At 48.8% G+C, this 12,093-nt stretch overlaps 1 protein-coding gene across 1 annotated transcript in view; it reads right to left on the reverse strand.

The window, feature by feature from the left end:
- The window catches only part of PTPRT (protein tyrosine phosphatase receptor type T), a gene marked incomplete at both ends in the record, with an annotated part of 1,086,576 nt that overhangs the window by 186,352 nt on the left and 888,131 nt on the right, over positions 1 to 12,093 (reverse strand). The window contains 1 exon segment of the mRNA XM_082671082.1: positions 9,058 to 9,114. Coding sequence (XP_082527208.1) covers positions 9,058 to 9,114 — 57 coding nt within the window.

A 12,093-nucleotide genomic window follows, 5' to 3' on the forward strand; every position in this document is an offset into this window, starting at 1 on the left:
ACTCGGAGACCCCACAGCGGGGGCAGGGGGGCCAGAGGGATTCTCTGGGATGTTGGCCCTTGGTCTTGGCCGCCTTGAGGTCTGTTTGCTGTAGAGGCACGGCTCTGGAAGGTGGACCCCCGCCTGCTGCGTGATGCTCAGGATTTCCAAGCGCACTTCCAAGTGTATTGGTTTCCTAGGGTTGTAATAAATTACCAAAACCTGGGTGGCTTAAACAGCAGAAATTTAGAGGCTGGAGGTTTGACATCAATGTGTCAGCAGGGCCGTGCTCCCTCTGAGGCTGGGTAGAAGCTTTCCTCGCCTCTCCTAGCTGCTGGCAACCCTCGGCACTGCTTGGCCTGTAGATGCATCACTCCAGTCTCCACCTCTGTCGTCACACAGGTTCTCCTTGTGTGTCTCTGTCTTCACCTGATGTTTTCCTTTTCTTGTAAGGACACCAGTCATATTGGATTTGGGGCCACCTTCATGACTTCATCTTAACTAATTATATCTGCAAAGACCTTCTTTCTAGATAAAATCACCTTCACAGGAACTGGGGGTTAGTTCTCCTTCAACACATCTTTTGTGAGGGACACAATTCAACCCATAACCCCAGATTATGCTGAGTCATGATTCAAACAGCCTGGGAAGGGGCTGCAAATGGGAGGGAGGTCTTAGCATTTCACTAAGTAAATTCAAACAGGAATGGTGTCAAACGGAGAGCACACAGTAAGAGGGATGGGAAACTCCCGCTTGGTCATGGGCTGAGTGGAACAGGAGGCTTCTGGAAGGACAGTAGGTCCTGGCTTTATTTGTCTGAACAGCACAGCGGGATGTACCAGGGGCCAAGGTGTCCCTAAGGCTCTTACTCAGAAACATAATCCAATTCATTCCAACTGATTTCGGCCAAATTGATCCCCTAAGGGGTGAACATGGTACCTGCCACAAAGGGGCAGGAATGGGGAGGGGAAGAGAAGATTTGACCAGCCAGGGCAGCTCTGCCCAGATCATACCTCTGGAATATGCAGCTTATAGCAAGTATCAAGGTGCCTGGAAAGGAGAGAAGGCTTGTGGGAGGGAGAGAGAGAAATCTATAGCAGGGATTAGTGAAAGCATGGGCAGGATCAGAGAGAACACGCAGCACAGAATTCAGATTAGTGCAACGCAGCTGAGTGAGGGTAATAAAACCAGCAGTGGGAGCCGCATCGATTGTTGAGATTCCAGCCAAATCCACCATGAACATGTTTTCTTTCTTCCAGCCTTTGCCCCTTGGCTTTTGAAAGCAGAAACACTGAATCACCGTGTTCTGTACTAAAAGCTGATCTACCCGCCTCCCCAAAGGATGGATAGAAAAGCAGCTCTGCTATTAGCAGATGATAGAGGGAAAAAGCTGAGGTCCGGAATGTTTGCCCGGTCGGTTCTCACTCACACGGACACAGAGTCTGGGGACAGGTCTCTCTGGGATGCGCGTGATTCCTGTCCCCAGCCTGACCTCTCCTGGGTCAGCACCATGCGGGTCCAGGCTGGGTACTGGGCTCAGCAGGGCTGGACCAATGGATTTTGGGGAATCCCATTCAAAGGCTCCAGAGAATCAGTCTCTAGGAAGCTGGGCAGATGGGGCTGCATGGAGTTCAAATACCGGACTGAAAGCCAGTGCTCAGTGACTCACAATAAACCTAACAAAATGGTAGATGGGGGACTTGACGCATCACAGGGTGGAGGCCGAAGGTAGGGTGGGGCGGTGCGCCGTGCCTGGCACATACTCTACCTGCTCATTTATTAGTCCATTCGTGCATGGGGCCAGGTAAATGACCACTATACATGTGCTGGGCAGAGGGAAAGAGGTGACAGAAACCAGACAGTTCCAAGACAAGCGCTTGTAATGAGAATGTGTGCCCTGTTGGAGAGGAACCCCACTCAGGGCTGAGGGGGTGTCCTCGGTGCCCACTGGCCTGGCCAGTTGACCATCTTCTTTAGGTGCAGCCTGAGACAGTGGGGATCTGGGAAGGCTTTGCAGAGATCAGGCTGTCTGAATTTGATTCCAGGGGGTGAGTAAGGCAGACCATGCAGGGAGGTCATCCAGCAAAGGGAGCAGAGTGTGATAAGGCAGGTCCTATGTACATAACCAGTGTGAGTGTGGCGCTGGGCACCAAGGAGGAAATAGAGGTGGGGAGATGGGGAAGGGTCAGCGACTAGAGAGCGAAGGCTTTCGAATCAGGCTAATTGTCCCCGAGCACAAAGGGAATCTTGGGAGCATCTTAATCAGGATCAGACTCTTATTTTGGGGTGATCGCTTGTCTTCTGTAGAGCGTACATCGGAAAGGACCAGCGTGATGATAGGGAGACCACTTTGGAAGCTGTTACACTAATCTGATGAAGACTTTATGAATCTCAAACATGAGTCGCAGCAGTGAGCAAGAAGGGAAAGATGCAGAAGAGATTTCGGAGGCAAATATCGGACAGACCTGATGACTAACTGAATATTAAAGACAGGGAGAGAGAGGTCAAGGATGACGCTGGGTTTCTGAATCTGAATTTTTTTTTTTTTTTTTTGCGGTACGCGGGCCTCTCACTGTTGTGGCCTCTCCCGTTGCGGAGCACAGGCTCCGGACGCGCAGGCTCAGCGGCCATGGCTCACGGGCCCAGCCGCTCCGCGGCATGTGGGATCTTCCCGGACCGGGGCACGAACCCGTGTCCCCTGCATTGGCAGGTGGACTCTCAACCACTGCGCCACCAGGGAAGCCCCTGAATCTGAATTTCATGGCAGTTTGGATAGCAGACTGGAGACGGATTTCTCCTTGGTCTAAGGAAAATATCCCAAGAGAGAAAAAGGTGTCGCGAGGGCCTCAGTCTCTTACACGCACCTTGCTTGGATGCTTGCTTTATAGGAAACACAGACATTCACATGCTACAGAACACTCCACAGGGGATAGGGCACCCCAGAAAGATGCCTTCCTCTTCTGCATTGTCTTTTGAGTCCATTGGGAGAGTGGTAGCAGAAGCTGGCAGTCAGAATGGTGTTCCAAGACCCCGGTGTCTGTCAGGCTGTGAACATCTGCTGTAAGACTACTGACAAAGGTGACACTCTGGTGCACTTGACTGAGTACTCGACTCCTTCCCTGCTTCATAGAGTCTGCCTGCAGCCACTTGGGCAGCCAAACGGAAAAGCTGAGGAGGTTCTGCGGTGACCACCTGGCTCCTGATTACCACCTGCCTCCCTGACCCCCAGCTGTTCTTCAGGTATTCCGCCCCTACTCTGCAGGTGCAGCCCCGGACTGTGCTCTGGGACCAACTGAAGCCTCCGTCAAGGGGAACTGGAGGATGCCCAGGTCTAAGGACTTCAGCATCGTGCTGCCTCACTCTCCATCCTGCTCTTGCTTTGGGCCATCTCTGCAGCTGGGGTTGCTGCGCTGCTGTGTCCAGCCTCCCACCCTGTATGTCCCGATTCCCTAATGAGCCCTGGTTTGTGAATCCTGCTGGGCACTTTAGGTGCCTCAGACCTGGGGCTCTGGTGGGTTCTTACCTCTCACCCCCATCCTCTGTGTTTCTCAGGCTGGGCCACAGTTCTGGCCCAGCCACCTGCCTGAATATCACCAATGTCGCCAGATTCTCTGCTTCCCTCCTCTCTGGACCTCAGTTTCCTCACCTGTAAAATGGGTTTAGGATAATAATGACAGCACAAGTCTAAGCACTTAAAGTTTATTTCTCATGTATTCCTCTCAACAACTAGCAATTATTAGTGTCCCCATTTTGCAGACAAGGAAATGGGGCAAACTGTGTAATCTCTCTGAGGCTCAAAGTCCCACAGCTAGTATGTGATATAGTTTTTGAGGCACAGCCCTGGATCATGGTAGTTCTCGGTCCCAGGCATGTAATGGGTGCTCACTAATACTGGCCATGGGTATAGAGCATAGCGGGTAAGATTACAGACTTTCCAGAGACCTAGGTTCAAATCCCGTTTCATCATTTCCGAGTTGTGTGATTTTCAGTCACCAGAGCCTCAGATTTCTTATCTATAGGATACAGTTTCCTTATCTATAAAATGACAATGCTAATGGTACCCTACATGGTAGAGTTGTTGAGAAGTTTCAGTACATTAATAATATGAAACCCTCAGCACATTCCACGGGACGTAAGAAGGATGTAACACATATTTACTATTTTGTTGTTCTTTTCATCATCATGTTGAACACTCCTGGTGCCACTGTCCCCCAGAGCTGCCACCTCTCTCCAGCCAGCAGGCTGCACTCCCACTGCCTGTCTTCCACCTCTCTCCGCCAAGCACAGCCCCATCATGGTGCATGTACAGGTTTAAGTCTTTTCCAGAGAGCTTCATCTGGCCCTCCTGCCTCTAGCTCCTCTTCTCACACCATCCATCAACCCCTGCCAGAGGGCAGAACCTCCCTGGGAGGGTCGCTCACTCCCCAGGATGTCCAAGCCTGCCAGGGGCACCAGGCATCCTGCTGGGCCTTCCCTAAGGCTGCCGTGCTTCCCCATCTGCTCTCAGCCACACAGCCTTGCCCCAAAGGCTCAAACTCTTTCTACCTGGATCCAAGATTTACAAGACATCCCTGGGAAAGTTGCTTTAGAGGCAGTTAGCTGCAGAGCAGTCCCAGAGAGCATATTATGGCCTGAATCCTGTCACTGTGGCAAGGTCCTGATTTAAAGACTTGCCAGGAAAATAACAACAGAGAGTTTTAACATGAAGTGCAAAGGAGGGAATGGTAGAGTGGAGTTGTACCTGGCACCCTCTCAAAACAGGAGCCCTGCTGGAAATGCATCCACTTTGTCTGCTGACCCTGGTCATGACTGAGCCAGGCAGGGCAGGGACTCATCCTTACTACATCATAGAAAGGAAATCAAGGCTCAGAAAGGCTCAGTGATTTGCCAAAGTTCCCCAGTTTTAAGGAACAGAGTTTGGGCTCCACGTGAGGGCTTGTCCCAAGGCCCTCCTCCCCAGGGAGAATGGACAACGGGAACTCAGCATGGGCAAGGCAGTGACGATGGGCCAGCCTGCGGGTTCAGACCGGACGGAGCAGGGCTACCTGGCTGACTTTCGGTGCATCCATTCTAGCCTCCAGATTGGGTGCTGCCAGTCTCCTACTCGGCTCAGTCTCCCAGAGTGCCCCCTGGAGGCCTGGCCAGGCTACTGCAGGGGCTAGAAAAGCACTGTTTCAGTGATGGTGGGTCTGGGGTCCACCTGGTCCTTCAGCTGAAATGTTAAATAACTAGTCATCTGTTCACTGCAGTCGCAAGTCATCCCACTACAGAAAAACACCCAACCCTGACCATAAGAGGTTTTACCTTATTTTTTTCGATGGAAGCGTCCCTGGCCTCTGCCCACGACATGCCAGTAACGCCTCATACCCAGCTGTGACAACCAAATACATTTCCAGATATTGCTGAATGTCGCCTGGGGGTGTGTCTAAATGGAATAAAAAGACCTGAACATTTATTGACCCTCTGCACTCTGTGCATCTACGCTTCTGTCTACCAACTAGGCTCACAGATGGTCAAGCCGTTTTGTTGGGTTTTTTTTTAATTTTTAAAAATTGAAGTATAGTTGATTTACAATGTTGTATTAGTTTCTGGTGTAGAGCAAAGTGATTCAGTTTTATATCAATATATATATTCTTTTTTCAGATCCTTTTCCATTATAGGTCATTACAAGATACTGAATATAGTTCCCTATGCTATATAGTAGGACCTTGTTGTTTATCTGTTTTATATACAGTAGTTTGTATCTGCTAATCCTAAATTCCTAATTAGCTCTACATCTGCGCTAAGATGATAGCCACTAAGCCACACGTGGTTACTGAGCACTTGAAGTGCGTCTAGTGTGAAGGAGGAACTGAATTTTAAAATTTATCTCCAATAATTTAAATTGTAACATGGGAACACTGTAAAGTATATTTTATTAAACACAATGTTTATCTTTTTAGGATAATACTTCATTATTAACTGTTTAAAATGTAGCATCTGAATTGCAAAGTGCTGTAAGTATAAAATTGACACCAGATTTCAAAGACTTAGTGCTAAAAAAAAAATGCAACGTATCTTTCATTAGTAATTTTAAAATATTGCTTACATGTTAAAATGATAATATTTTGTAGACATTGGGTTAAATAAAATTTATTAAAATGAATTTCACCTGTTACTTTTTAACTTTAATGTGACTCTAAGAAATTTCAAAATACATACATGTCTAAGATGCTATATCTACTGAACGCAGTGCAACTCTGGAGGTTTTCAGCAGGGGGTGCTTTTGCCCCTCAGGGGATATCTGGCTGTGTCAGCAGATGTACTTGCTGTCCTAGTTGGGGAATCAAGTGCTCCTGGCATCTAATGGGTTTAGGGATTTGCTAAACATCCTACAGTGCACAGGACAGCCTCCCACAACTAAGACTTATCTGTCCCCAAATGTCACTAGTGCTGAGGTTGAGAAACCCTACCCTAGAGCATGAATTCCTTGAAGGAAAAGTCAGGAAGACCTGAAGAATTAGTCGGAGTTATCACACACAGTTCTCACCATTAATGATGGCCAGGGGTGTTGGTAACCTTGCTTCTCCTGATGGAGAGAAGGAAGCCCACACTAGAGCAATGACTCGCAAGAAGTGACTGAGCTGAGACTCGCACTCATCCACTCACTCTAAAAGCCAGCCTGCCCCCCTTGCTCCACAACCGGCTTCCACAGTCCTCTGAGTTGGTGCTGATGCGAAGAGGCTGCTTGTATTCACGGTCTAATGTCTCCATTACTCAGACCCGGGTGGTTATTATTCACATCAGCCGTTATTGCTACCAGGGGATGAGCATTAACAAAAACGCCCTTGGAAAGGGACAGCCTGCTCGAAATACTCGCGGGCACCTCACCCATCAAACGAGGCTGAGAAAGGCGTGGAAATAAATGCAACACAATGAAATAAACCTGTCAGAGAGGGAGCGTTCAGATGCCTCAGAAGGCAAGAGGTAAAACAAATGTGCCTGATATGGGATTGACTCTGTTTAAAGAAGACATTACAGGACTGCGGACTTGAAGAGAGCCCGGAAAACACTGGCCCAGCAGGAAGGGAGCTGCTTGCACCCTCCAGAGAAGCACTGTTTCCTTGGTACACTGGGTGTGGCCATGTGGTAGGAACCACTCTCTTCTCACTGTCACCGTGCATCCGTCTGCAACTGCCACCTCCTTTGGGGTGAGAGTGAGGCTGGGGGCCTTTGATGGGATGGGGTAGGAGCCTGACATTTGATGAAGGCCTGGAGAGCAGGGTACTCTCTAGGGTCACCTAATGTAATCTTGAGTATGACTCTGCAGTAGGTGTGACGATTCATTTTGCAGGTGAAACAAAGGCTGTGCAACTTACTTGAGGTCATATAACTAGGGAGTGGCTGTGATGACATTCCTAGGGTGTTGATGGTGACATGCTGGGCTATGGGGCTTGATGGCAGGCACAAAGGCGGGGACAGAACTTGGCTGTCGTGAATGCTGTGAAGGCTCTGCTCAGATCTCCTTTCCTGGGCTGGTGCGCTAATCTCCAGCTGGTGGAGCGGGGGGTGCTGGCTGCTAAGAGCTCACAGCCACCTCCTTCCCTGCAGAACTGCCATAAGGCAAAGTGAAGTTGCCTCGCCAGGACACGGGCAACGGCTAAACTGACACAGCGGCACAAATGCTGGAGCCCCTGCCTCAAAGTGGGGACGCCCCAGTGATAAGAGTGCACACTCCAGAGCCCCCGTGGGCTCAGCTGACACAGTCTCCACATCCTCCCTTGGCTTCTTCCCCGGCCCTATCCCATCTCCCTCACTTTCTTTCTTCTGAGAATACTCATCAGTGAATAATTTGCACAAGAATCCCCATCTCAGGCTCTGTGTCTGGGAAACCCAGGCTAAGACAGTGAAGCAGTGAAGCAGTGCTTCACTGAGCAGTGAAGTTTCCGAGTTTGGGAAAGGGGGTGAACAGAAGTGGTCCATGAGGTCCTGGACGGCTGGACTCATGTCATCCTTGCATGATGTATCCCCTTTCCCACCATGACACACTGACCAGTCAGGGACTAGCAGAGAGGAGACCGCTGTCTGAGCAAGAACTTTGAGAGAGGTGCCAGTTAAAGATCTGAAATCTCTAAGAAACCTCCACTGACCAGGAAGGACCCCCGCAGTAGAGATCCCTATGTCAGCAGGGTCTCTTCTGTCTCTGGGGCTCCATGATGGGCATCAGCGTCTGATGGGTTCTGCATCCCAATCTTTGAAGAGCAGCGGAAGTTTATATGAAATGAGATTGAAATACAGTGTGCTACAGGGAAGGGGCTGGTATTTGCTTCAAATAAATACCTACACTATTTATTTAGACTGGGTGTTCCCATAGCACCCTTTTTCATATTCATTATCTTGTTTCATCTCAGGATACGGCTGCAGAAGACTCTGCAGGTGCAAAGTCTGTAAGAAAACGGTGCTCCCTAAGAGGGAAGCATTATTACTCTTACTTAACAGATAGGAGAGGTGGGAATCATCATACTGAAGTGACCTGTCCAAGACAAACGGCAGACGGTGTGGGGGTCATAGCCAGATCTAAGCACAGATAAGGTAGGTCAATTTTCCCCCAACCTCAGACCACAGCTCAGCTGTCACTTCCCCTGGGAATCATTCCCTGGGCTCCAGGTATGTTTGTTGGTTTATTTTGAACACCACACATCTCTTCTTTGTAGCCTGACTCAGAGTTGCAGCTGTCCATTTATTTGTGTAGTTTTTTCTTTTTTTTGGATGAATGGCTCTTTCCCCTCCCCCAAAGGTACAGGAATAGGTTTTCTTTTGCTCATCACTATATACCTCAACGCTTAGAGCAGTGCCTGGCACATAGTAGGTACTGTGTATGCGTTAGTAGAATGGGTGAATGGATGAATAGATGGATGGATGGATAGAGGGAGGGAGGGAGGGAGGGAGGGATGGGGGGTGGAGGGATGGCTGCGTGGGTGGATATGTGGGTGGGTTGGAGAGACTGCCAGTTCCTCTCGGGTGCACCTGGCCTCCAGGGACCACTGAGCACAGGCTGCTCTCACTCCCCTCCCCCCCGCCCAGGGCTCTGGTGATCACCTGTGGTGAGAAGGCAGAGTGGAGTCCCCGGGGTCACCTGGGCGCTGCCCATTGGTGCTGACCACAAGGAAGCCAGTCCCCAGGCAGCATGCAGAAGAGAAGGAGAGAAAGAAACACACATGAACACGTGCAGTACGGTGAACAAAGCTGCAATTCTCGCGGCTCTGAAGAGCTCACGCTAAACAGCAAAAGAACATCATGATCTAACAAAACAGCGCCTGAAATAGATTTTTTTTAATGAAATAATAAGAGTCACCATTTATCAAGCACCCACCACATGCCAGGGACTCTGCCAGGTACTTCACATACAATGTTTCTAAGACTTAGAACAACCCAGAAAGGTCAGTATTATTATAAACGAACCCATAGCCTTTCCACCCAGACATCTTCTCCCCGTCTTCCCTTTCTTAGTAAATGGCGTCACCATCCACGTAGCCACGCCGTCTACAAGCCTGGGAGTCGTCCTTTACCTCTCCTTTTTACTGATCTCCCACTTCTGATCACTTGGCATGCCTTCTTAATTCTACTCCAGAAAAGGTACTGAAGCTGCCCCCTTCTCTCCAATTTCATCTCCACTCCGTTCAAGACATCCTCCTGTTTCGCTTGGGTTATTGAAGCAGCCCCTGCTGGTCCTCCCGCCTCCAGTCCTGTCCCCTTCAGTCCGTTCTCCATCCTTCAGTCGAAACGCATCAGTGACCCTGTTGTGCTCCAGGTCAACTTCAACCTCCTTAACCCAGTTCACAGACCGTCAGTGATGAGTTCCCTGCCCGCCCCTCCAGCCTCTCTCCACTCCCACCACCGCACTCTGTGCTCTGTCCCGAGCACAATAAACTCCTTTCCCTCATCAGCAGCGCCCCCCGGCCCACCTTCTTGTCGGCAGGCCTTACCTAGGCTGGTAACTTGGTGTGGAAATACCCCCTTCCTGCCTCTTCACCTGGATGACGACTGTTCATCCTCCAGGTGTCGGTTCAGAAGTCCTTCGCTCTGGGAGACCCACCATATATGGGTCAGTGCCCTTCTTCTGTCTTCCCCGAACACCCTGGTCTTCCCTTCCCCAAGCAATAACCTCACTGTATTTTAAGTGGCTGCCACCCCCGCAATTCTGAGTCTCCTTGAAATCAGTCACTGTCATTTACAAATGTCCTGCTGTGGCACTGTGGTGGCGCTGCACAGTAGGTACTCAGGGTATATCTGTTGAATAAATGAATGAAGGAAGGATGAATCAGAAAATTGATATAACTTGCTCAAGGCCACAGAACTCTGAACTGGCAGAGGCAGTATTCAGATCCCGGTTTGTACGACTTCAACGTTCTGTCCTTTTGAACCCACTACTTGCCTCTCGAAACTGAATCAAAAAGCGGGAAGGTGTCCTAGGCCCCGTCAAAGGCTGCGTGTTTCTCTAGTGATTCATCAACAAAATTGTATAAAGTCCTTATACAAAATGGAGAGAGGGGCAGGACGTCCCAGACCAACTGAGAAACAGGAAATACATAATTTCAAAAATTCACACAAATGGCAAGCTTTACCAACAGCTGTGAAATACGTCAAACTGTAACCACCAGTCACCGGTAATCATAATACTCCTCCCTCAAAGGTATGGGGAACTTCAACATTTTCAAACCACATTCCAAGTCCAACTTCACCCCTTTCAAATCACGTTCTAGTTTTATAGGAAACTACTATAGCTGGTAGGCCAAATCTGGCCACCCACTGTTTTCTGTGTGCCCACTGGTGAAGATGGTTTTTACACTTTTTAATGGCTGGGAAAAAAAATAAAAAGAAGAGTAATATTTTGTGACACATGAAAATTAAATAAAATTCAAATTTCGGTGTCCATAAATAAATTTGTATTGGAACACAGCCACACTCGTTTTACATGCATTATCTACGGCTGCTTTTGTGCTACGATGACAAAGTGGAGAAGTAGTGACAGAGACCATATGGCCTGAAAAACTGAAAGTCACTATCTGGCCCTTCACAGAAAAGTTTGCCGACCCCTGTTCTAAGCGTATGTTTTTAGTAAATGTGCCCCCAACCTTTTGAGGCAGGCAAGACAGACTGCTGGCCTGGCATGTCAGAAAAAGAAATAGAAGGCTGAGAGAAGAGGTGACTCAAATCCCCATCTGGCCTCTTTCAGCAGCCTCCTACCTGTTCTTCCCTGCTCCAGCCTTATCCTTGCCTCAGTCTCCGTTCTCTGGTCCAGTTTCTAAGCTGTAATTAGGGTAGCCTTCGCGACAAAGGCAGCCTGCCGAGCACCTCCAAGGGCTTGCACTGTCTCAGGACAATCATTGGTCCTCTAGACGCCACGGGGCTAATGCAGTGTCCTCAGTGTCCTGGCCTTGCTTACCACTACAGCCTCACCTCTGATCCCTCCCAGCCTCCTGTGGTCACACTGGCATTCTAGCCATGGTTCAAAGGAACCCCGTCCCATTCAAGTTCAGTGGCCACCTCTCTTGCCTCCAGTGATCTGCACGTGTACATTCCTCAGCTCAGAAGACCTCCCTGTCTTACTCTACAGCCTTGTTCAATATAATTGTCACTCTTCTTTCAAAACTTTGTCTCAGTGACCACATACCTGAGAAGGTACACCCTACCTTGACTTATGTGTCTCTTCTCTCTGCTTCCACAGCGTCCTGAATTTACCTTCACCATAGCCCTCATCATAGCAATATTGATATAATTACTCTTGGTTGGCTCCCTCACTACTTACTATTTGTTGAGTGCTTATTATTAGCCAGGCATAGCACTAAGCACTTGATGTGCTCATTAACTTCTTAATTAGCCCTGTGAACTAAGTGGTGTTATTGTCATTGTTTCATAGGTGGGGAAACTGAGACACAGAGCAGTTAAGTACATTTTCTAGCCTGGAGTCAAAGACTGTCCAAATCCAAAGACAAACTTCTTAACCTCTAGGAGACGAGGGACCACATATCAATATTAAGTTGCACTCAAAACTAAATGGATAAATGAAATTCTAGTTTAGTATTTTTCATTTACTAGCCGTGTCACTTGGAAAATTACACACATTTTGGAGTT

Source organism: Grampus griseus (genome assembly GCF_964374135.1).
Source record: "Grampus griseus genome assembly, chromosome: 14".
NCBI lineage: Eukaryota > Metazoa > Chordata > Mammalia > Artiodactyla > Delphinidae > Grampus > Grampus griseus.